This window comes from Ochotona princeps, chromosome 2 (assembly GCF_030435755.1).
Source record: "Ochotona princeps isolate mOchPri1 chromosome 2, mOchPri1.hap1, whole genome shotgun sequence".
NCBI classification, from domain to species: domain Eukaryota; kingdom Metazoa; phylum Chordata; class Mammalia; order Lagomorpha; family Ochotonidae; genus Ochotona; species Ochotona princeps.
Window position 1 is genome coordinate 63,586,156 of NC_080833.1, and position 23,314 is coordinate 63,609,469.

The 23,314-nt window shown below is 38.7% G+C and overlaps 1 protein-coding gene across 6 annotated transcripts in view; it reads left to right on the top strand.

The window, feature by feature from the left end:
- ST6GALNAC3 (ST6 N-acetylgalactosaminide alpha-2,6-sialyltransferase 3) overlaps positions 1 to 23,314 on the top strand; it is a 578,537-nt gene that overhangs the window by 352,051 nt on the left and 203,172 nt on the right. For 5 of the 6 annotated variants that reach the window (XM_004582112.4, XM_058660871.1, XM_058660873.1 and 2 more), the window contains one exon: positions 6,516 to 6,925. In XM_004582112.4, the coding sequence (XP_004582169.2) occupies positions 6,516 to 6,925 (410 nt within the window). Of the gene's footprint in view, positions 1 to 6,515; positions 6,926 to 10,342; positions 10,931 to 23,314 lie in introns of those variants that run through there. The other variant, XM_058660874.1, reaches the window with a different exon arrangement.

Below are 23,314 nucleotides of genomic sequence, written 5' to 3' on the forward strand. Positions count from 1 at the left end.
ATCTTTTTGTTTCTGCAGGCTATCAACCAGTTGTCCCAACAGCATTTATTGAAGAGACCTTCCCATTTGCCTGGATTATCGTTTGTCCTTTTATCAAAGATTATTTATCAAAGATTATTTGACTGTATCTGTGTGGGTTCCCTTCTGGTGTTTCTATTCTGCTCCATTGATCTTCCTCTCTATCTTTGTGCCAGTACCAGGCTGTTTTGATAACCACTGCCCTATAGTATGTCCAGAGGTCCGGAACTGTGATTCCCCCTGCTAACTTCCTGTTCTTCAGGATGGTTCTAGCTATCCGTGGTTTTTTGTGTTTCCAGATGAACCTTTGGATCATTGTTTCCAGTTCCGTGAAGAATGTTTTTGGCAATTTGATTGGAATTGCGTTGAATGTATATATTGCTTTTGGGAGTATAGACATTTTAATGATATTGATTTTACCTATCCAGGAGCATGGGATGTTACTCCATCTTTTGAGGTCTTGTTCAATTTCTTTTTTAAGTGGTTTGTAGTTTTCCTCAAATAGGTCTCCTACATTTTTGGTTAGGTTTATTCCCAGATACTTCATGCTTTGCTCTGATATTTTGAATGGTATCTTGCTGGTTAGATCTTTTTCCATCTTGGGGCTATTCGCATACACTATGGCTGTTGATTTTTGTTCATTAATTTTGTACCCAGCCACTCCACCAAACTCTCGTATAAGTTCTAGTAGTCTCTGTGTTGAGCCTTTTGGCTCTTCCATATAAAGAATCATGTCATCTGTGTATAGTGAAAGCTTGACTTCTTCATTTCCCATTTGGATTCCTCTGATTTCTTTTTCTTGTCTTATGGCCTCAGCGAGTACCTCTAGAACTATGTTGAATAGCAGTGGAGAAAGCGGACATCCCTGTCTTGTTCCAGATCTCAGTGGGAAGGGTTCCAGCTTTTCTCCATTCAGTATGATGCTGGCGTTGGGTTTTTCATATATTGCTTTGATTATGTTGTGGATTTTTCCATCTATGCCTACCTTGGTTAGGGTCTTTAGCAGGAAGTGGTGCTGGATTTTGTCGAAAGCTTTTTCTGCATCTGTTAATACTATCATGTGATTCTTGTTTTTCAGTTTTTGGATGTGGTGTATCACATTGATGGATTTCCGGATGTTGAACCATCCCTGCATTCCAGGGATGAATCCTACTTGATCCAGATGAATGATCTGGATGATGTGTTTTTGAATTCTATTGGCTAGGATTTTGTTGAGTATCTTAGCATCAATGTTCATCAGAGAGATAGGTCTGTAGTTTTCTTTCTCTGTAGGATCTCTGTCTGGTTTTGGGATTAAGGTAATGTTGGCTTCATAGAATGAGTTTGGAAGGGTTGCTTCTTTTTCTATTGTTTTGAAGAGTTTGTAGAGGATTGGGGTCAGTTCTGTTCGGAATGTTTTGTAGAATTCTGTAGTGAAGCCATCTGGGCCTGGGCTTTTCTTTGTTGGGAGGTCTTTAATCACTGATTCAATCTCTGCTTCAGTTATGGGTTTGTTCAGGTCATTTGTTGCCTCTGGGCTAAGTTTTGGCAGGTGGTAGAAGTCTAAGAACTTTTCCATTTCTTGGTGGTCTTCTGATTTGTTGGAGTACAGTGCTTTGTAGTAATTTCTAATTATGGCCTTAATGGATGCGGTGTCTGTTGTTATGTTGCCTTTTTCATCTTTGATGCTGTTAATTCTTGCCTTCTCTTGTTTTTTCTTTGTCTGTCGGGCCAGCGGGGTGTCTATTTTGTTTATCTTTTCAAAAAACCAGCTTTTTGATTCATTGATTTTGTGTATGGTTTTTTTTATTTCTATCTGGTTGATTTCCTCCCTTGTTTTGATGATTTCTTGTTTCCTGTTGTGTGTGGGGCTCATCTGCTGTTGCTTTTCCAATTCCTGGAGGTGTGTGGTTAGTTCCTGTATTTGGCGCCTCTCTTGGGCCTTGACATGAGCTCCAATTGCGATGAATTTACCCTGTAGCACTGCTTTAGCAGGGTCCCACAAGTTTTTGAATGTTGTGTCCCGACCTGCAGGACACTACGCTCAAACCCTGAGGGTGGACTGGGAATGCCGGGCTGGTAGCCCCGGGCTGCTAGCCCAAGAAACACACGGACACTCGTACTTGGTGGAAAAGAGTGCCTCTCTCTTTATTTTTTCTCCTCATATATATACCTTCTTCTCTAGGGGAGGGGAAAAAGGGAGGGGTTTCCTGGGAGTAATTATCTTCACTGAAGCAGGGAAGGAACTAATCAGCTACATTGAAACAGGGGAGGAACTAATTATCTGAACAGGAACAAGGGTGGAGGTTGTATTCTGTTTGCTCTACAGAGGATGTTTTGGCCTAATATCCTGCTTGCTGTAGCCCTGCCAGCAGGCTTTTGCAATGCAACAGACTGTCAGGTAGGCCAAGTCTAAGGCTCATAAGTCTTTGGCTCCTAACAATGTTGTGTCAGGGTTTTCATTGGTTTCCATAAATTTTTTGATCTCATCTTTAATTTCTTCCCTGACCCATTGTTCATTCAATAGCATATTGTTCAACCTGCAAGAGTTTCTGTATTTCCTTGGGCTTTTTGAATTGCTGATTTCCAGTTTCATTCTGTCGTGGTCTGAGAGGGTACATGGTATGATTCCTATCTTTTTGAAGTTATTTAGATTTGCTTTGTGTCCTATTATGTGGTCGATCCTGGAGAAGGTGCCATGCACTGCAGAAAAAAATGTATAATCTGTGGCCTTAGGATAAAAAGTTCTATAGATGTCTACTAAGTCCAGTTGTTCTAATGTTTGTATGAGCTCTGTTGTTTCTTTGTTGAGTTTTTGTTTTGTTGATCTGTCTATAGTTGTTAGCGGAGTGTTAAGATTGCCCACTATTATTGTGTGCATATCTATGTCTCCCCTTAAGTCTGTAAGTAGTTGCTTCACGTAGCTAGGTGCATTGGAATTAGGTGCATATATGTTCATGATTGTAATTACTTCCTGATGAATCAGACCCTTCACCAATATATAATGTCCTTCTCTGTCCTTTTTGATGTCTGTCAGCTTGAAGTCTAGGTCATCTGAGATTAGAACAGCTACTCCAGCCTTTTTTTTCTTGTCGATTGGCATGAAATGTCTTTTTGCATCCCTTCACTTTAAATTTCTTACAGGCTTTTCTGGTTAGATGTGTTTCTTGTAGGCAACATATAGTTGGGTGCTGTTTGATGATCCATTCCATTAATCTATGCCTTTTGATTGGTGAGTTTAGGCCATTTGTGTTTAGAGATAATATTGAGAGAAATTGATTTTGGGCTTCCATGAGTGTGTGTAAGTGTGCAAGTGTGTATTTGCGACTATTAGAGTTTCTGATTGGTTGACTTTCCTTGTATGGGTTTTAGTGAGGAGGTCTTCGCATTTGCCATCTTTGATTTTGTTTTTCATTTTTTCATTCTGGGTTTAGCACCTTCCTGAGGAGATTTTCCAGAGCTGGTTTCGTGTTGATGTATTCTTTGAGTTTCTCTTTACTGTTGAAGTATTTGATTTCATTCTCAAATATAAATGAGAGCTTTGCTGGGTACATTATTCTTGGTTGGCAGTTTTGTTTCAGGATTTGATAGGTTTTACCCCATTCTCTCCTTGCTTGGAGCGTTTCTTCTGATAGGTCGGCTGTGATTCTGATTTGCCTTCCTCTGAAAGTAATCTTATCCTTTTTTCTTACTTGTCTTAGAATAGTTTCCTTGTGTTCACTTTAGGGTAGCTTGAGGACCACATGTCTGGGTGACGATCTGTTTGGATCATATCTACTGGCGGTTCTTTGTCCTTCCTGGATTTGTGCTGGATTTATATTTCCAGTGTTCTGGAAGTTCTCCTGTATTATCTCATTGAGCACCCGTTGCAAGCCTGTCTCCTTTTCCACTCCTTCGGGAAGGCCTATTATTCTAATATTTGATTTTTTGAGGTTGTCTTTAATTTCCTGTATGGACCTATTGGCTTTCTCTAGATTTGTCTCCAACTGCTTGATGAGCTGCTGCCTTTCATTCTGATTGTCTTCGAATTCTGATATTCTTTCCTCTGCTGTGTTCCTTCTGTTGGTTAGGCTTTCAATTTTGTGCTCTATTTCGAGGATTCCCTTTTTGATTTGATTTATTTCTGCACTGACATGGTTTTCAAATACCTTGGACTCTTCCAGCGCTTCTCACTGTCTCTGATGAATTTCATCACTAGTTTCTTAAATTCCTTATTTGGTATTTCCTCTATGTCTTCATCTTGCATCTCAGATATTGGGATTAGTTTTTGGTTGTATTGGGAGAGAGTGCTTGATCTTTCCTCTGGGTCATTGCTTTTTCTGATACTTCTCCTGATTGTGTTTTTGCTTCTTGTTGTTTGGGATTTTAGCATCGATTCAGCTGAGCCGGCTCTGGTTTGGGGTCTCTGGCTGAGCCCAGCAGGGCGTACTGCCTGAGTCACCAGCTACTTTCAGGGTCTGTAGATCACAGCCCCGAGCTGGGTCAGGAGGCTTTGTGGGCCAGCCCTAGTGCCAGACCCCTTCCCCTGTGGCTCCCTCTCAAAGGCGGTGCCCCACTGCGGAGCGTGCCTCGGCTCTGGGTCACAGGGCTAGCACAGCGGGGGTTTCTGCCTCAGTGCTGAGCCAAGACTCTCCTTCAGGGCTTGAGGTTAGCACAGCAAAGGCCCCTGCTGGTTGAAGCCTTAAATCCCCAACTCTGGCCGGGCTGGGCTAGAAATCTCCACTGGTCCCAGTGCCGAACTGCGCTCTCCGGGATTCCTACTCAGATGCGCTGCTCCACTGACACTGCAGGCAGGTCTTTCCGAGCGGGCTCCTGCTGGGAGTACTTGTCCGGCCAATTCCACCCACTCAGGTCAGGCCTTTCCAGCTGTGCCCAGCAGGGGACTCCGCCCCAGAGAAGCCACTTCCTCAGCTGCACTCTTTCAAGGGTGGAAGCGGATCCCCGAGAGGAACAGAGCTGTGAGGGGCACGCAGACGTGCCCCCACTAGTCTGCTCCTCCGCCCAGGACGTGAGGGCCCTGCCGAGTGTTGCCCAGCCTCTGGAGCTCAGGCCGAGCCCAGCAACAGGATCCACTGGACTGCCCACCAGCCAGTCCACAGCTCGGAGCCGATAAGGGGATCTCTGAGCTCCAGTCCCACAGCGCCGCTCCTGTTCCCTCTGCACTCTCCCAAAGCCGCTGAGCAGCTGAGAGGCACACCTCTGGGAAATCTCCCCTGCTTGTCCTCCACTTCTGCAGGGGATGATGCCCCCAATGATCAGTCCAGTAGCCTCCTCTCGGGGCTCCTGCCCTCCAGAGGACTGGTGCCCTTGTCGGTGTGGGCGCCTATCCTTCTAGCCGCCTCTGTCCTTGGGACAGTTGAGTCTCTGCCACCTTCCCCCTGCCTGGGATCGTGACTCACCAAGTTTCGCGCAGCGTGCTGTATTTTCTTTCCCACTTTTTGCGGCTGTTCCTTCACGCTGTGTAGATCTTCTTGCTTTAGTGAGCTCCAGTGACCTTCTTGCTCTTCTCCCTACAATTTTCTGTTTCCTAGCCTGTTTCTCTGCTGGATCGGTTCCCCTCTTTCCCTACTCCAACCTACACCAGCTCTTTGCGGTCGGCCATCTTTCCTCCGTTCCGGATCCTTTATTGCTGTTTTACAAGAGTGTACTTTTGCATGTGGAAGAGATTCAGCAAAGGTAATTCATGTGGCTGTTTTTAGGATGGGAGGGAGCAGGAACTGATGAAAGGAGTAGCTAAAAAATCTGGAGTTGAATCTTCCTACCACAACTTTATCAACTGAAAATCTTAAATGTTGGTGCTTCACTTTTAAGTGATGGAGTGAGTTCATCTCTAACTGTAGACTGTGGACATTCCTTCTGTGAGTTCTTGCAAGAGGTTTTTCTAAATTTTCACCTAGAATAAATATAAACACAAAGGCCTATTAATACAGTGACTTGAAGATATTAGAATCTCTGTGATATTTTAGCAGCCAAGGACCTGTATTAAGTCAGTCTGGTTTCTAAAATCTTTTTTAGAGCATCATGATTTGCTGAAATTTTTGTGTTTTTGTTTGCTGATACATAACCATGCATGTGTAGAAGTAGAATATGGAAATAAGTGTCTGAATATGTTTCTTTGGCATTTCCTTTAAATCCACCAAGCTTAGAGAGATCAATTCTCCTTGTATCATTTGAAATTACACTTCTGAATAAAAAATAATTAATTAGTTAAGAGTGGAAAACAAATGACTGTTTCTCTATATGATTTTAAACCAAAACATGGGAGTTGTAGAAATTGGAATTACTATTTAACAGTATGTGTTCACTATTTAATGAAAGCCAATTCCTGACTTTATAACATATAGCACAGACTGCTATATATGTGTGTACATATATGTATACATACACATATATGCATATATACAAAATATATCTGATATTCTCATATTAAGCCATTATAATATCTGAAGTATTTTTCCCAGAGGAACTTACAGCTAGGTGGAATTAACAACCCCCTTTTTTCTCCTTTTGTTTTGCAGCCTTTGCGATTGGACTGTGACCTTTGTGCCATAGTGTCAAACTCTGGTCAGATGGTTGGCCAGAAAGTGGGAAGTGAGATAGATCAGTCCTCCTGCATTTGGAGAATGAACAATGCTCCCACGAAGGGTTATGAAGAAGACGTTGGCCACATGACAATGATTCGAGTTGTTTCCCACACCAGTGTTCCTCTTCTGCTAAAAAACCCTGACTATTTCTTCAAGGAAGCCAACACTACTATCTATGTTATTTGGGGTCCTTTCCGCAACATGAGGAAAGACGGCAATGGCATTGTGTACAACATGTTGAAGAAGACGGTTGATGTCTATCCAAATGCCCAAATTTATGTGACCACGGAGAAGCGCATGAGTTACTGTGATGGAGTCTTTAAGAAGGAAACTGGCAAAGACAGGTGAGTCTTCTTTAGTGTAGTCATATTGTTTTTGCTTGCTGAATCTTTGTGGAATATTTTCTCCAGCTATCAAATGAACTGTGTTATTTTTTAAACAGATTTATGTGTTTGACTATTACAATTACTTAGTGAGCCAGGACTAGATCCCGTTTATTCCACCTACACTACCTTCTGTTCTCTCCATTTTCATTTGTTTGATAGTCAAACTTCCCCAACGGGATTTTTGCATTGTTTTTTGTTATTCAGCTTAGTTTATTAATGATTGCATTCAATTTTATCTGAAAGAGGAGGTATGCAAATTTAGATGTCAAAGCATAGAAATGTTAAGGAACTCTGACACCTAAACTCTGGAAATTGTGGCAAAATTTTATCTGGGACCACACATAGAACAGATTATTGATTTTCTTTCTTTTTTTTTTAAATCTATTTTATTGTATGGTTGTTGACAATCTTTACATAGTTAATTACGGTTAAAGAAAAAAAAAGGTTCATGGGGTATAGGGAAGTGGGTAATACTATTATGTCCATATTGTTTCCATCATGTATCTGAGGTAAAGGGGGATATTGAGGGAGAAGCTCCACCCGTTTTCCCACCCACCCCAAGTCCCAGATTTGGGGCATGCTCTGAGATATTTGCTCAAGTGGTTTTAATAGTTCTCCAGTTATGAATCGCTGCCAGTTTCGCTCGATGAGGTCGTCCACTGGTTGATATGGTCCATCATAAAGTCTCCATTTGCCCAGTATTTTGCTGCCAACATATAGCTGAGATGAATGATTGACCTGTTCTGTCTTCTGTCTTTTCTTGGTTAGAGTTCTGAGTCCAGCAGTTCGATTGGGGAGATCTCCAAAGAAACTTTGAGGTATTCCCAGACTAGTTTCTTGTATGTTCTAGCAAGCACAGGGCCCGACACAGTCCATCACCCCGATCAGCTGGTGGTTGCAATTGCTGGGTTGGTTCTGTTTTCGGTCCCGAGTTGCACTGGAACCAATGGGTGTTGCAGTCCAGTCAGATTATTGATTTTCTAATGAGATTATGCATCTTCTTGAATGTAAATAGATCCTTCAATCCTGAACACAACTTGGAAACCAATATGTTTAAGTAGAATCACATATGAAGCTATGCATTAGTTCAAATCATTAACAGTTGGATTATCGAAGATAAATTATGTAAATATACGTTCTACTCAATTATTCAAAAACCAGTTTGCATTTCCTAATGCATCCATTTTTTTTCTGCAACATTCAGTAATTACTCTTCTACTTCTTCTACTTGAGGCTGTGTTCTTCATTATTCTCTTTCGCATTCCTTCCCCTTCAAAGAAGAGCCTTTTAGGCTCCTACAGAACTCTATTACCTGCCATTTTTGCTTCCTGTTTAGAAAGATTACCAGTATAAGGCAGGCGTCAGAGCTTCCTATCAGTTAATCTTAATTTGTATTCTAGCTCAATTAAAGGATTGCTTAATGAAGATATAGCAACCAGTTACCAAAGACTTATATTATTTGTGAATTTTGTTTATTTGCACAAAACTGTAGATAAATTGACCACACCATAATTCCAGTACTATCATTCTGATTTTCTCTAAATGTTTGTTGTTCGCTATACAAAATGGTGGCAGGAAGGAGAAGGTGAGTCTTCAAAAGTTTCTTGGAGTTAAAAAATTGTTTTATGCCAAAATTTTATGTTTTAATTGTATTTTTTCCACAATTTTTTTTTTGGAAGAACCCTTTTATTTTATCTTAAGCTTTAATTACATTGGTGTGTGTGCATGGCAAGTAGCAGCTTCTGTTACCTCTGGACCCAACTTGAATTCAATAATTATTTTAAAATTGCAGATGCATCAACTTTTCTTTTGAATGTGTGGATTGATTTGAATTTCCCGTTATCAGTTTCTTAGCACCAACAAAGCAAAGCTCAACCTTACATGCAATTCATGAAAGAAATAGTCATTAAACTGTTACTGTTCTTTGATACAGATAGTGAGAAGAATCCCAAAGTTTGATGTGTCTGTTGTTGTCTTGGCTAGCCTCTATGTATTGAATAGTTCCCTGGCATTTCAAAATGTCTCAGACTCTTGAACATATCAAGATACAGACCTGGAAAGCAGACGGTTTTCCTAAAAGCCTGGCTTCCGTAGTCCAAACAACATCATTTGTTACTATGAGTGCTTATTGCTACTAAATTAATCTTGTTTCTTGAGTTTTACAGTGGACAGAGCTAGAATGTGTAAAATATATGCTGCGTAAGCTGTTTGCAAATGAAATAATCATGGGTTCAAATTGAAGCTTTAATTGTAATTCAGGGAGACCAAGTTTTTATTGTACATCATCTATCTTACATCTGTTTCTTCTTTCTACCATGCTGACAATCACAGGTCTCATAGATGGCAAGTAATGTAGTTATTCATCTGCTTTATCTGACAGTATACATAATATTCTTAGAATAATTGTACAAGCAATATAAATATTGCAAAAATTTGTGATTAGTTTTCATCAAAGATGATGCCTTAGCCACAAACATTTCTGTTGGTCTAGGCTCACAAGGTGTGTGGTGCTAACACTGCTCCAAATGTTCTTAGTATTTTTCTCCTAAATAAACAGGAATGAGTTAAGTGGCATGCATCGTCCAGGAGATGAGACAGTGGAAGAAATGCGTTATCTGTACATTTTCCTTATGTTGTGAAGCTATGTTGAAAATTGGCCTACACTTACTGAAGTTTTTAGCAAATGCACATTTTCATCATAGTTTTTATGGAGAGACAATGCAACCATTATTATGCATAATTTATAGAGTTGAAAAATTATGCCATAAGTAGTTAAAGTGATTCATGAGTGAAAAATTATTAGATGGAGTCCCTCAAAGAAACATTTGCTTCTCAGCTTGCTTCTTTACATAGTAAAAGTCCTTTTGAAAATGTGACATCCTGCCATTTAAGGTAGGCATGTAAAAATTTTTTTTCCAGTGGATCATTTTTGTTTTAAGGGATTACTAATTAATGATAGATGTAACAGTAGAGCAGATGTGAATGTTTTTAAGTGTCTTAGGATGGAACCAGATCTACTCAGAAGCATACGGGATTGTGTTTTCAAACCAAATAAAATTTAGGTTTTTTTTTATTAAACCAATTAATACCAAACATTTGTTGACTTTTGCGTTAGAAATGGTGACTTAATGAGGAAGGCTGGGAGCATGCAGAGAAAGGGCTGGGTGCCCCTTCCTCTCACCTTCGGGTGCTCAGCTTTCTGGGGTTGTAGGTCCTCTGGGAAATGGTCAGCTTTACATTTTTTCCTGCCAAATAAATTTCTGGGAAACAAGGTTAATGAATGCTACAGAAATGATATGTCTCCTAGAAACAATTGGGGTGAAATAGTTTATATATAAAACAATCTGGACCAAACTTACTTTTTCCCCTTTTCAGTGATTTGCATGCACAAATAATATTAGATTGATGATATTTATGCATTTGCATTAAAGCATCTCAAGACTGAAACACCCTGCAGTGTCTGTAGTGCTGACAGCATCACATGAAGCCACATTTGACACTGAAGAATGTGACTGTGCTCCAAGCAGGTATAGATGTAAAGAGAATGTTAACTTTGCTGGGGAAGCAATAGAGAATCATTGGGAAGTGTTCTGCTTACCCATCGGCAGGTAGTCTACTGCATCCCACCTTATAAATACATTGGCTAGTGGAAACACATTATATAATGAGGTAATAATTGAGTAAGCTATAATTGCATTAAAAGAACAATGCTCATTCAGGGCTGATAATGGACTTTGAGCTGCCCTAAATAGGTCTTAATTAGTTGGCACCAATGTGACTCCACCTTCAGCAATGGGTGAAATTAATGAAAGCTAGCAGCAAATAGATCAATGTTTCACGATGTCCCTGTTTCAAGTCAAGAGGATGAGAAGAAAGAGAATTGCTTTTAAGGATCATTTAGAACTAGGATGCACAAAAGCAAGTTGCAGGTGGCTAATAAAATGCAACAGTGATTTGTAAGTATCTATATCTTTGCCATTGCTCTTTTCATCACCGTCATTCAGGAGTACAGAAAAGCAATCAGCAATGTGTTCTATGGTATCAGTGTTAAAAATCAGGCCATCATTTTAAGGGCACTCTTGGTTTGTTTATTTCAGTATGGCCATTCTGGAAATGTTTCATAAGTAGCAGATTGATTGACATCCCATAATTTGCAAGCAGTAGTTTCTAGAACAGAAGAGTTTCAAGTCTTTGAGAATTTCAAAATCTTTTGAGTCCTCTGCAAATACCTGCAGGAGACTGTAGACATTTTCAATATACTATACATTTCTCCACAAGAAAACCTAGAAACAAAACAAAGAGTGTGCAATTAAGCTATCATCAAAAATATTGTAACAGAAAACTGATTGAATTATTTTTGTTTAAAGTAAATAACTGGGATTAGACTGGAGCAGAGCAAGAGCGGGATTGAGTGATGACACATTAAAGCAGATGGGGAAGGATGAGCTGAGAAGCATAGGGCTGGCAATCCAGGCCCTATGGATTGGACTGGATCTGTAGCAGAGGAGCACCTGGTGACCTGTAGAGATACTACAGGGGTGAGAGGCATTCCCCCAAAACACAGGGAAATAATCCTGACTTGGCATTCATAGGTTCTATCCAAGCTAGCTCTGCCCCTAGGTTCTGTCAGGGGAAAGAATGCATACACCTTCATCAGGGACAGGTGCCATTGACTGCCATGTGATCCAGTTTAAAGACACAGCTGATGTCTCCCTAATAGTGGGTGAAATAGTGAATGGTAGAAAGGCCAAGCACAGGACTCTGTGGCCACAACATAAAATCACAGGGAGAGGAGTGAGACAACCTGAGTGCCGTGGTTCTGCAGGCCATGGCAGGTGCACAACTTGGGAGCCCAAAACTGATCCTCACTGGTGGGTTGACACAAACCAAGAATTGGTACTGAACAGGATCAGTGAATTCAACCTATGGATGCTTGGATGGCACAGCTTAAAAATCGTCCTTGAGGAAAAGAATACATGTTTCTGAAATGCAATGAATGGCCTAAGGTAAAAGAGGGACCAATGCCTCCCTATTTCAGCCTATACCAACTATTCCAGCCTTGTGACATGACCAAAGCCTAATACACACAATGGTGAAAATGGGTGCCTAGGACTCTAAATACAAGCATTTCTAACTATTCATAACTCAGAACAAATACCTCTTGACCCAATGACAACCTGGGCCAAGAAAAAAAAAACAGTAAAATGCAAAATGTTTGGATTTGAAGGACAGAAAATAGTGAGTAATAAAACCAGCGTTTTTCTTTTTGCTTCCTGTTTGAAGACTCTCTGCAAATACAGCATCTCAGCACTTTTCAGGACCAACATTGACACACCTCTGTTAAAATGAATTAATGTTCACACCCCAGCTGATGTATTTGGCAGGAACAGCAAGTTCACACAGCAGTTTTGGGTAGGCCCATAGGGGTCCTGTTTCAATAAGACATAGAGGACTGTGTTTTCATGCTAACAAGCTCAGAGGTACAGGGAACTTTCTTTTTCCCACTATCTAGTAAGCTACATTAGGCCTTTTGTACAATACACATGCACTGGAATTTTAAAATACAACAAAATAAAAAGATGGGAATGGGGTTTATCAAGATAACAGTACCAACATCTCATGTGTTTAAAAACACATGTGCACAGAAACATGCGTATGCAGATCACATACTAAATCAATTTGCTCTGTGTTATTGTAACAAAATACCTGAGTCAGGCTCCATGGCACTTTTGGAAATTCCAGGACATGCACCGGTTTTGGCTGGGCTGTGATGCCTGTCCATGGCTGAATACATCCCGTCTGTGGGAGGAAGCGATTACTTCCCCATATTGAAAGCCAGATAGAATGGGTGGAAACCAGATCAGACTTTCTTAACAGCCTTCACTTGAGAACTACCATGATGTCACATCTTAACTGTTTCCAAGATTAGGGTTCTAGATGTCCTTCTACTAGGTTTCTTCTCAAAGGTTCCACTACCTAACAGCCATGTGTGCTGCACATAAACCCTGAGGGAGCAAGCTGCATGCTCTGTGCGCGTGCATTCACCCCACACCCTGAACGAAAATATATTCCACAATGTAGCTTAATTTAGGATTAAAAGAACTTTTCCAATTCAGGAACCATTTTTTAAAACTAGTACTAGGAAGATCCTTGGTGGTTCTAGAAATCAGGACTTGTAACCAGTTTCTCAAAATAGATGATCCGACGACAGAACAGCCATATGCATAGGCAGACTACACCTAGAGCAAGTAAGTCCCGATGGACAGGGGCTAAACACCTCCCTTGCTCCAGAGGGCTTTTGAGTGCTGCCATAAGTGTGAAAATCAATGACAGATAGACCTTAAATTAGAAGTCTCATTGAAATATGTCCAGATTTGTAAATTGAACATAGAGACGATTTTGGGTTTTTTTTGTTGTTGTTGTGAAATGTATCCCTTCAGTTGACTTCCTCCTTTCTTTTTGTAATTTAGGGTTTTTTTTCTTTTTTTTTTTCCTTCTTTCTTGGAATAGTCAGTTGTCTTTCAGATTAAATAACAGTTTCTGAAATTAAGAATGATTATGTGAGTATGTTGGTGTTTAAAATATGTTTCCCGAGCAATCTCTGTTTTCCTTAGTTCTTGCCTGCCCTGACCCTATAACTTGGATGGTTGATCTAGGAATATGCATCCAAAGCATGACCATCTCTACTCCTACATTTGTCAGTGCCCAGACAACCATTTCAAAATACCTTGCAGGGCTTCTGGAACATGGTAGGAGTTCTATACCCTTTGCTGAAGCATAAATGTTTGCTTCTCTGATACCATAGGTACTTTTATTAGGTGTGATATTGCTGAATTTATAAATGGACTTCCCTGCTTGGCTCTCGATCTTAATAAAGAGAAGATCCTCTTGATCAGTACTTACCTCCAGTGTACAACATTTTGCTTGATGACTCAGGTGATTTGAGCAGTGCCTGAGCATTTGCACTTCCAAGCTAGGCCGGCCAGTGCCACTCCTCTGCAGATGATGGAACTTTGCGCTACACTTTCTTTTGAACAAATACACACCACAGAATTTCCCTAATAGCCTTCATAAACTGTTTGTAGTTGATTCCCAATTTTGGGACCTTATTTTATTCCTAAACCAATTAATGGTAGGGCTAAGAGCCCTCTAGTAATTTAACAATGAATTTATTAGTTTTTACAAAAGATATATTGTTTTACTTGCAGAGTTACAGAGAGAAGAGGAGACAGAGAAATCTTCCATCTACTGACTTTTTCCTTATATGGTTGTAATGGCTAGAGCTGCACCAATCTGAAACCAAGAGTCTGGAGATTCTTCCATATCTCCATATGGGTGTAGGGGTTAAAGCCTAGCCACCAACAGGGAGCTAGATCAAAAGTGGAGTAGTTAAGCCTGGAGCCTGTGCCCATGTGGAATTATGGCACCATGAGCAGAGCATCAGCAAGATATACCCTAGAAAAAAATGTTTTCTTATTAAACATCATTTCCATTTTTTTGCTTGGACATACATTTATCTATTTGAGAAACAGAGAAAGATTAACAGATCTTCCATCTTCAGTTCACTGCCCTATACGCATGTGTTGCCAAGACTGAGCAAAGCCTAAGCTGGTAACTTAATCCAGGTCTCCCATGTGAATGCCTAGGTTCCAACATTAGCCTGCACCACTGCTTTCCAGGGTGCACAGTGACAGAATGCTGAAATTGGAGCAGAGTTAAGATTCCTACACATGCACCCCAGTATCTAGTGTGGGTACCCCAAATAATATTTTAACTACCTGCTCCCAACACCATTTTATTATCTACTCTGGCATAGTGGTCATCTGCCAAAAAAAAAAGTTGTTTTTGAACCCTACTTTTTCAGCTAGATGACCCATATTTCCATGAACTTATCTCAGCAATTACTAAATGATACATGCATTTGTGATCACATTACCCTATTTCTTGCTCTATACTTCTGCCCCTACCATGTGTCACTGCCAAGGCAGTGTTCCCTTGATGTCTTTGCAGTCGTTTCTCTCTGGTGAAATCATACTTCTTTACCTCACTAAGTGCAATCCAGACGTAAGCACCAATATGATGTTTTTCATAAAGTCTTTCATAATATTCCTAAATAGAACTTCTAGTTCCTCTGAAAATCTTTAGTATTTTGGACTTTTAAAAATAGTAATAATCACATACATTTTGCTGTTTATCTGATCTCTCCAAGGGAGCTGTAAATTCTCTGAGGGAACACCAGTTCTTATATCTTTGTTTTTTCCCAAGTATCTTGTAATGCTTGACCCTGGTAGATATAAATTGAGCATTCATAATCTGAAAAATCTTAATTCCCAAATGATCTGAAATGTGTAAACTTTTTGCCATCATGTTGATTTGACCAATACCTTAAACACCAGCATCCCAGATTCATGTGCCAGTTGCATTGGGATGGCTCTGCTTCCAATCCAACTCCCTGCTAATGCACCATGGAGGGCAGTGGAAGATGGCCCAGGTAACCCCAACTGGATGAAATCCCTGGCTTCGGTCTGGTCCGGGGCTGGCCATCATGGTTCTTGTGAAATGAATCAACAGATTGAAGGTCTCTCTATTTATGTTTCCGTACCTCTCTCTGCCATTCAAATAAATTTAATGAACCTTTTAAAAATGTTTTAGATTTCAGAATATTTCCAATCTCAGAATTTCAGACTAGGGATACTGAACTGGTAATGTCTAAGGAAATATTTCCAAATCTAAAAATTCTACAATCTGAAGCATATTTGGCCGTAACAATTTTAGATAAGGTATGTCTAACCTGAATTTAATAAACATCTGGTGGTTGAATAAACAAATGGTTCAAAGAAACAATATTGGATAATTGTTTTTGTTTTGTTTTATATTATTATTATTTTTAAATAAATTTTATTTTTAATAATGATTACACGGTTGATCAGGGTGGGATTGTTATTAAAATCTCTTTGCCTCTTTCTGAAGCAATTGTGAATTTCAAAATGCTTTTCTTTAGTATAGAAAGGTCATAGCAATGCCAAAGAGGTACACTTAGGATGGAATTGTGATAGAAAATTTTCCACAGTGCTATTTAGAGAGACTACTCCTTACCCCGTTTTACGCAAAGGTTAGCAAATCTATTACATTCACCAGGGATTTTGTAACTGGGCACTGTTTGTTGGTTGGTTGGTTTGTTTTATTTTTTCACATCTGACAGAGCCATTCCTCAAATACAGGTTTCCATTTTAGTTTCACTTCACTTTGAAACAGGTTCCAAGACTTCACTCACAATTCTGTTAGTTGTCAATTGCCTGGTAAGAAAACAATTTCTAGTTCCCAGATCCAAAGTTAAACTCCTGGGGCTTAGGAGGCCAATACAAACACTACCACAGACAGCAAAAGCAAAAACTCAAGTAAGGGAGAATGGAGACTCGCATGAAACTGCGTGAGTGTCAGAACTTAACTTCACCTTCGTCTTCCAGGAAACAATCATTTTCTTCTTCTTAGATAGCGAAAGTGAGTCATTTTTTGTGAAAAAACTTTTTATTACTTTCATGAGGAATGCAAAGAAAGGTTAAAAATGGCAGCAAGTGGCTTTCCGTTCCTTTTAAGTAGTTGTTGCATATGTATGGAGATGTAAATGGCGATTAATGGAAGCATTTTTAGGTAACTTGCATCATGTCATTCTTCTGCTCAAAACCCTGTTTCCCTTAGAATGAGACACCAGAGCTTTTTGGGTTTTGTTTGCATTTTGTTTTGTTTTTAATGATTTACACTGCCTGCCACAGCTATCTCAGTCTCCATATTCTCTCTGGCCTTTGTTGGTTACACGTACCCTGGGCTCCCTTTGCTCCACATACTGCAGCCCTGAAGATGCTCTCTGCTTTGGATCTTGCCTGTAGATGGCTGCTGCGACACCCTCCTTGTAGTAGGATTGACTATTATTATCTTCCTCAAGCATTTTTTCCATTTGTTACCCTCTCAAGAATGTGACTGTTTAGAGCTAAAATCCCCTAGGGTAGGCATTAAATATAGCTACTAATCTACCAGTTGAAATGTTCATGGTCACAAATTAAAGTACCTTGGTTCTATTTCTGTTGCTGGTTCCTGATTCTGGCTTTCTGTTAATATGCATACAAGGGAAGTAGTGGTATAAGTCCTAGTAATTGGGTGGCTGCTACTCATGTGAAAGACCCAGACTGAGTTCTCAGATTCCCAGCTTGACTCAACCAAGCCCCAGCTGTTTGTGGGAGTTTGGGGGAATGAGCTAGCCAAAAGGACTCTGTTTTTCTTGTTCTCTATCTTTGTTTATGTCTCTTTTCCGCTGCCTTATAAACGTTAAAATCCTCATCTCATATCCCAGTATGTCCCAGTTAAAACTTTGCTTTACTTTATTTATCCTTAGCGTTATTTTCTAAAATCCTCTATAATATACTTATTTAGTTGATTATTCATTGCTTTTTGTCTCGCTCTTCCAATAGTATATAGGTTCCTTTAGGAATCTTCAGGAACAGTTCTCTGTTTTGTTTACTAAGGCAGACCAAGCATCTAAAACACAAGTAGAACATAGTATATCTTTATTAGATACTAAATATTTGCTGGTTGAATGACCTAATGATTGAAAAACAAATAAAGGAATCAAGTGAAGTTATAATACTGTTTTGAGGGTTCTCCCAAAGTAACTTAAAATATAAGCTACATGAAGGTCCAATGCAGTTCAGTCAGTTTAAAGTGGTTTGTCTATTGTTCTACTAGAGGAGTAGATGAGGGCTCGCTTATTCAAAGTTGTAATCATTATTTTCTTCCAGGAACTGATCTGACTCCTTATTCTTCAGCACATGAACTAATTGCTTAAAGAAAATGTACCAAATTGTCTACATCCTTTGTTACCCATTTGTGATAGCAAACCTATCTCCCTGTATTGGGGATTGGTTGAATACTGGTTCCTAAACTACAGCCTGCATCTGAATCACCTGGAGAACTGGTTACAGCGGATTGTTGGGCTCAGCCCTGGTGTTGCTGAGTCAGTGTTACTGAGGGCTGACACCAAAGCTTGCATTTCCAACACATATTCTGGCAGGGTAGCTACTGCTGAGCCTGGGGCTATATTTTGAGAACCATTGGGGTGGAGAAACATTCCAAGAGTATGCTGAGTCATATTTAATTACTTTGCAAACACGTGTCCCTGTAACCTTTATGCTATTGATTTAGTGTATGAAATTCAACAATTATTCCTGTTATTATTTTTTTTTTGATGGGGAGGGATTATTTTTAACTTCCTGTGAAACTGGAACTGCAAATCTATCATTTTATTCCTCTCTTGAGATCGTGCTCCTCTATAATCTTGCCAGATGGTGTTCCTCATTAGCCTTTAAGAAAGTGGTGCTTTATCATTCCAGATAAAAGACAAATCATTGTGTTGTGTGACTTTGAGTCAAGAAGCAACATTTGGGTATATTTTCAACCTACTATTTGTTTCCCAAGTCTGTTCATTAGGTATTTATCACCCTGACAATGTACAAGTTAGTCAATTTCACTCTGTTGTATATTTTTTTTTCACATTATATTCATTTAAAGTTCAGATTGGCACTGACAACTGCCATTATCTCAGCATTACTTCCACTAATATGCAATTCCTCTGTTGCTTGAATTATCTGGGTGAGGTGGTTATCCAGGACATTATTAATAAATTTAAGACACTAAATAATATTCCATTGTCTGAGTCAATGTGTTATAATTTAATCAGTACAATTCCCTTGAAGCTTTCAGCCCTGGGATCAGAATTGCTGATTTATGAGAAATAGTGAAATTTGAGACCAATAATAGCAACATTAACACCAACGTTAATTTTTTCACTTGCTGTATGCTTTCCTTATGAATAAGACAGGATGAAGCAATCATAGTACATTTTTAAGTGTTAAAAATAAAAAAAATGAAACACTTAATGAGACACTAGCGAAGTGGATGGGAAGCCTTTTCCAGAGTCATGGAAATCATGGTGAAGTGAATTCAGGATTTAGGAAAAAATCCTACCTAGGATTTTCAATAATTTAAGTAAAAAAAAATGTGTTTTTTTCTTATTTATAATTTTCACCGAAAGAATTAAAATTATTACCAAATGATTTACAAGAAGACATATTATAGGCATGTATGCCAGTCTTCTAATATGTATAGGTCACTTGTTCTTCCTCATGCTGCTTCTCTATATACTTTTAGCATTGAACTTGTGAAGATTTCTGAAATTTTGTTGATTGCAGAGCTTTCTGGAAATTTGGTGGCTTTTCAAGTTGATAGTAAAATTTTTATTACTAAGTTTTTTTAAACAAAATTTTAATTTATTTTTAGTAAAAGCTGTGTCCTACAACATAGCTTTATCCATGTGGAAACACAAAAGTTCTGAAGGTAGATCTAACAAACAATGGTTATTGTTTCAAGGTGACATTTCCACTGCACAATCCATATTTCTGGTATGTTCTTGAGCCTAAATCCATCAGTCCATTACATAGACAATTGATTTTATAATGCATATGATTTTATTCCATCAATGGAGAAAATGTGACTTTTTCCTTATGGAAATTCTAATTAATTTGCTCTTCCCTTGTATTTCATCTGATAACTCTTCAGTAATTAGGAGTGAAGATCCTTGCAAAAGTGAACCATTTGCAACACTGTCACCTGAAAAGTGATAACATAAAATACGTTAAAAAAACAGAAAGGGCTGGATAACTGATTCATCATATTTCCTTAGCAGGTGGCTTCTTGGTGCGCAGAGAACATGTATCTGGCATTTTTGCTGCCAAGCACATTGAGTGTGCTTGATAAATATTAAATAATATGAATTCCTTAATTAAGATGAACATTTTTGTCTATTAGGCAGATGGTGCTCAATAGGAGTAGTCCATTATTTACAAGTGTGACACAAGGTGCTGGCAATTGTCTAGAAATGTGACTCTGAATTAAAATGCTGATTGTTTATTAAGGCAAACAGCAAGATCAATATTAGTTAATGTTTGTGATTAAAATGCAGATAGGGATGGACTTTGTGTATATATGTCTCTTATTTTGTGATTTTCATTATTAATACTGGTTACAACTGTAAAAGTATTTCTTATTTGATGAAAGACAAATTTTGTCACATTTGTGTATAAGTGATTCTTTTCTCCCATGGGCTCACCATTTGATTTTAATTTCCCATCATTGCTTGATTTCGAAAGACAATTTTATTTTAAGTCTTCTGAGGGTCTTTGTTGTTGATAAGCCAAATATGAACACCTCCATGATTCTTGATGGGCTTATATTCCTAGCTGAAACCTCAATGGAACCTAGGAGAGTTAATTAGGCATTCCCAAAATATACATCATTTTATGATTTTGCAGATCACCTCGATGAAAATAACAGGCTCATTTCGTCAAGTCATGTAAATTATAGTGAGAGGGATGATGAGAGTAGGCAATTCTCAGTTCTTTGGAGAAGTTAATTTTGTTGTCAGCACATCCACATTTCCAAAAATCATATACTACAGGCAGAATGTTCTATCACAAGTGAGATCTGGTGATCAGATACTGTTTCCATTTCTAAAGTCAGCCTTCTAAATAGGGTCTATGCAAATAGGGGCTTTCAAGGATGTAAAACTAGCTTAGTGTGCAGCTGCCATGCTTTCTCATAAAAGATAGAAACATCCTGTTTACTAACATGCAATCATACACTCTCACCCAGGTTTACTCATGCCAAGTTCTACTATTTAGTCAGAACTTTGATTTTGATTTGAGATAGGCAGCACAGAAATGTAGTTTTAGTCAAGCTTTTTTGCAAACACACATTGAGTACTTATTCCCTGGGTGTATTAGACATTGACCTGTATGTGAGAATCTACTGCTACTTGAAACATATTCTTAGTTTTAATGTGAACTAATCTCATCAGAGGTTCTGGCGTGTGTTGGCAGGTTCTTTGCATCTGGTTTCATCACTTTATTTTTAATACTTAATAAGTCATAATCATCAGGATGTCTGTAGGTAGTAAATGAAAGTAGTCAAGAGGTTCCAGACAGAACAAACCACAGGGTGCAATGAAGGTGTGTTGATGTGCAACAATCCAAGATGTGCAACAATCCAAGATGTGCTCCTGGGACAGCAAAACTAAGTACTGTGCCAACATAAAAGCTTTACTTCACTGACAGACAATCAAAGGGCTGGAGACTTCACCTGTATTTCCCACTGCACTGTTAGGAAATGAAGATCATCTGCTTTTTTCTATAAGCCTGGATTCTGCCCAGAAAATGAGCTCATAAATATGTTAGCTTAAGTAAAGCTTATGATAATGTAGAAGATGAATCATCTTCCTATTTTGAAAAAGCATATATCCTATAACTTAATATTTTTGGAGTCTCTCCAGGTATGAAGATGATTTCTCTTCATTTCCTGGAGTTCTTGATTCAAATGTCACCTTGAAAGAGCCTGCTTGCTTGAAAACATTATCCACCGTCTAACTCCCAGATCTGTTTACCAAACTGTCTTCATCTTTGTCACTTATTATGGCCTGGTGTTTCGTTGGCTGTTTTCTGTCTTCACTTCAGCACTCTATTTCCTCTTCTGGAATAGCACATGACACGGGTGACACTATGTACAGTTGCTGATTGGGTGACATGAGGCTGTTGAGGATTGTCAGTCCTGCTATATGGAGCAATACTGGTCAAGAACTCTTAGAAATCACTATATCCTATGTCTCAAGATTTTTTCTGTCCAAAATTCTTTTGGGTGGCTTTACCATTACAGGTTTTACACTTCAAAAGAAATAGTCTACAAAGAAACTATACTAAGTATTATTGTATTCACTTCTCTGTTTTTGTAAATCTGAGACATTTACAAGGACAATTTGGAAATTTGTAAGAAGGTAGAAGTTAAATATAAGCATATTTTGGTGCAAAAAATTTGAAATCCATACATAGTTTATCACAGAATACATGTTTCATGACCCTTTCAAGATCCGTGAGAGAAACATTACAAAATTGTTTGGCACCGATGTTGATTAATCTGTAATTCCATTTTCCGTTGATATTATAATGTACCTTCAGATACCTGCATCAAGTATTGCAATAAACAGGAGAACCACACTGAGGTAATATAATTCCACCAGGAGAGTGAGAGTTTCTTTAAGATTTTTGTATTACATGAGAATGCCTCATTCCCAGACGTTATGAATCCCAGACTAGAGCCATGTCTACTTATCCACCTGGCTCCTCATCTTTGGGTATTAGATGAAGTGTTTCTCTAAAATACTCTGTGAACTACCTGTTTCAGAATCTTCTAGAAGGTCTGAATTAAGAACTCTTCATATGATCAGTCCCTTCGATGTATTTTACACTTAGCAATGTCCAAGAACCAGTGGCCAATCATTTGAAAGAATTTTTGATCCTCGTCAATTGTGGAAAAATGAACATTTAAATCTTTCCATCAGATTACTTGAATATACATTTAGAGGCATTTTGACTGATAACTACCTTGATTAAAAGACACTGAGCCACATTAAAATGTGCTCAGTTTTATCATCAAGTTAGGTGATTTAGATTTAAATCATTAATTACTTCCACAAACTTTCTAGGGTGCTAGGTGTCAGGGATTTAAAGGTAATTGGACAATGCAGCTTTAAGAGGAAGACACGGTTTCCCAGGGACATAAGCCAATTATGAATAGTCTGTGTTGCAGCCATAGGAGGCCTCAAGATCAAGGGCTGTAACTATAAGGTCCTTTGCAAGTAGGGCGTATCTGTAAGTCCCTTGGTGTGTTCCAGAACATTTTTGTGAGTCTGTCAAATATTCCTGGAATTCGTTTAAAGAATGGTGAGTATACCTGCTGGTTCTGAGAGACAATTTTTAAAAGTGAAATCTTTATTAGGAGTTATTATTGTTATCATTGTTTTATTTTTCATTAGTTTGTGGGCCCATACCCATTCTCTTGTGCCTTAACTACAGAATCACACAGCCTTTTGCCTATGATCTAATGAATTCCTCCTATGTTGCATCATCTTTTAGAATTAGTCAAAGCATTTTCCTTCTTGATATGCACCCCGGAATTTGAAAAATTAAAAAAAAATCTTAGAAATGGCTTTGTAAGATTTTAATTTAGTTCTCTGTGTGATGAAAACTATTTAACACATTTTTCAAAGCCTAGGCTATTAAATATTTTATGCCGTGGAAACTGACTTAGGAACAAGTTGGATGTTTAAATCCACAAAAGAATGAGACAAAATATATTTGAGGACATCTCGTAAACTACAACTTCTCAGAAGAATGCTAATACATTATTTTTTTCTCAATCTTGAAAATTCCTCAAGCAGGTGCTGATTGAGCTAACTACATGGTTGTA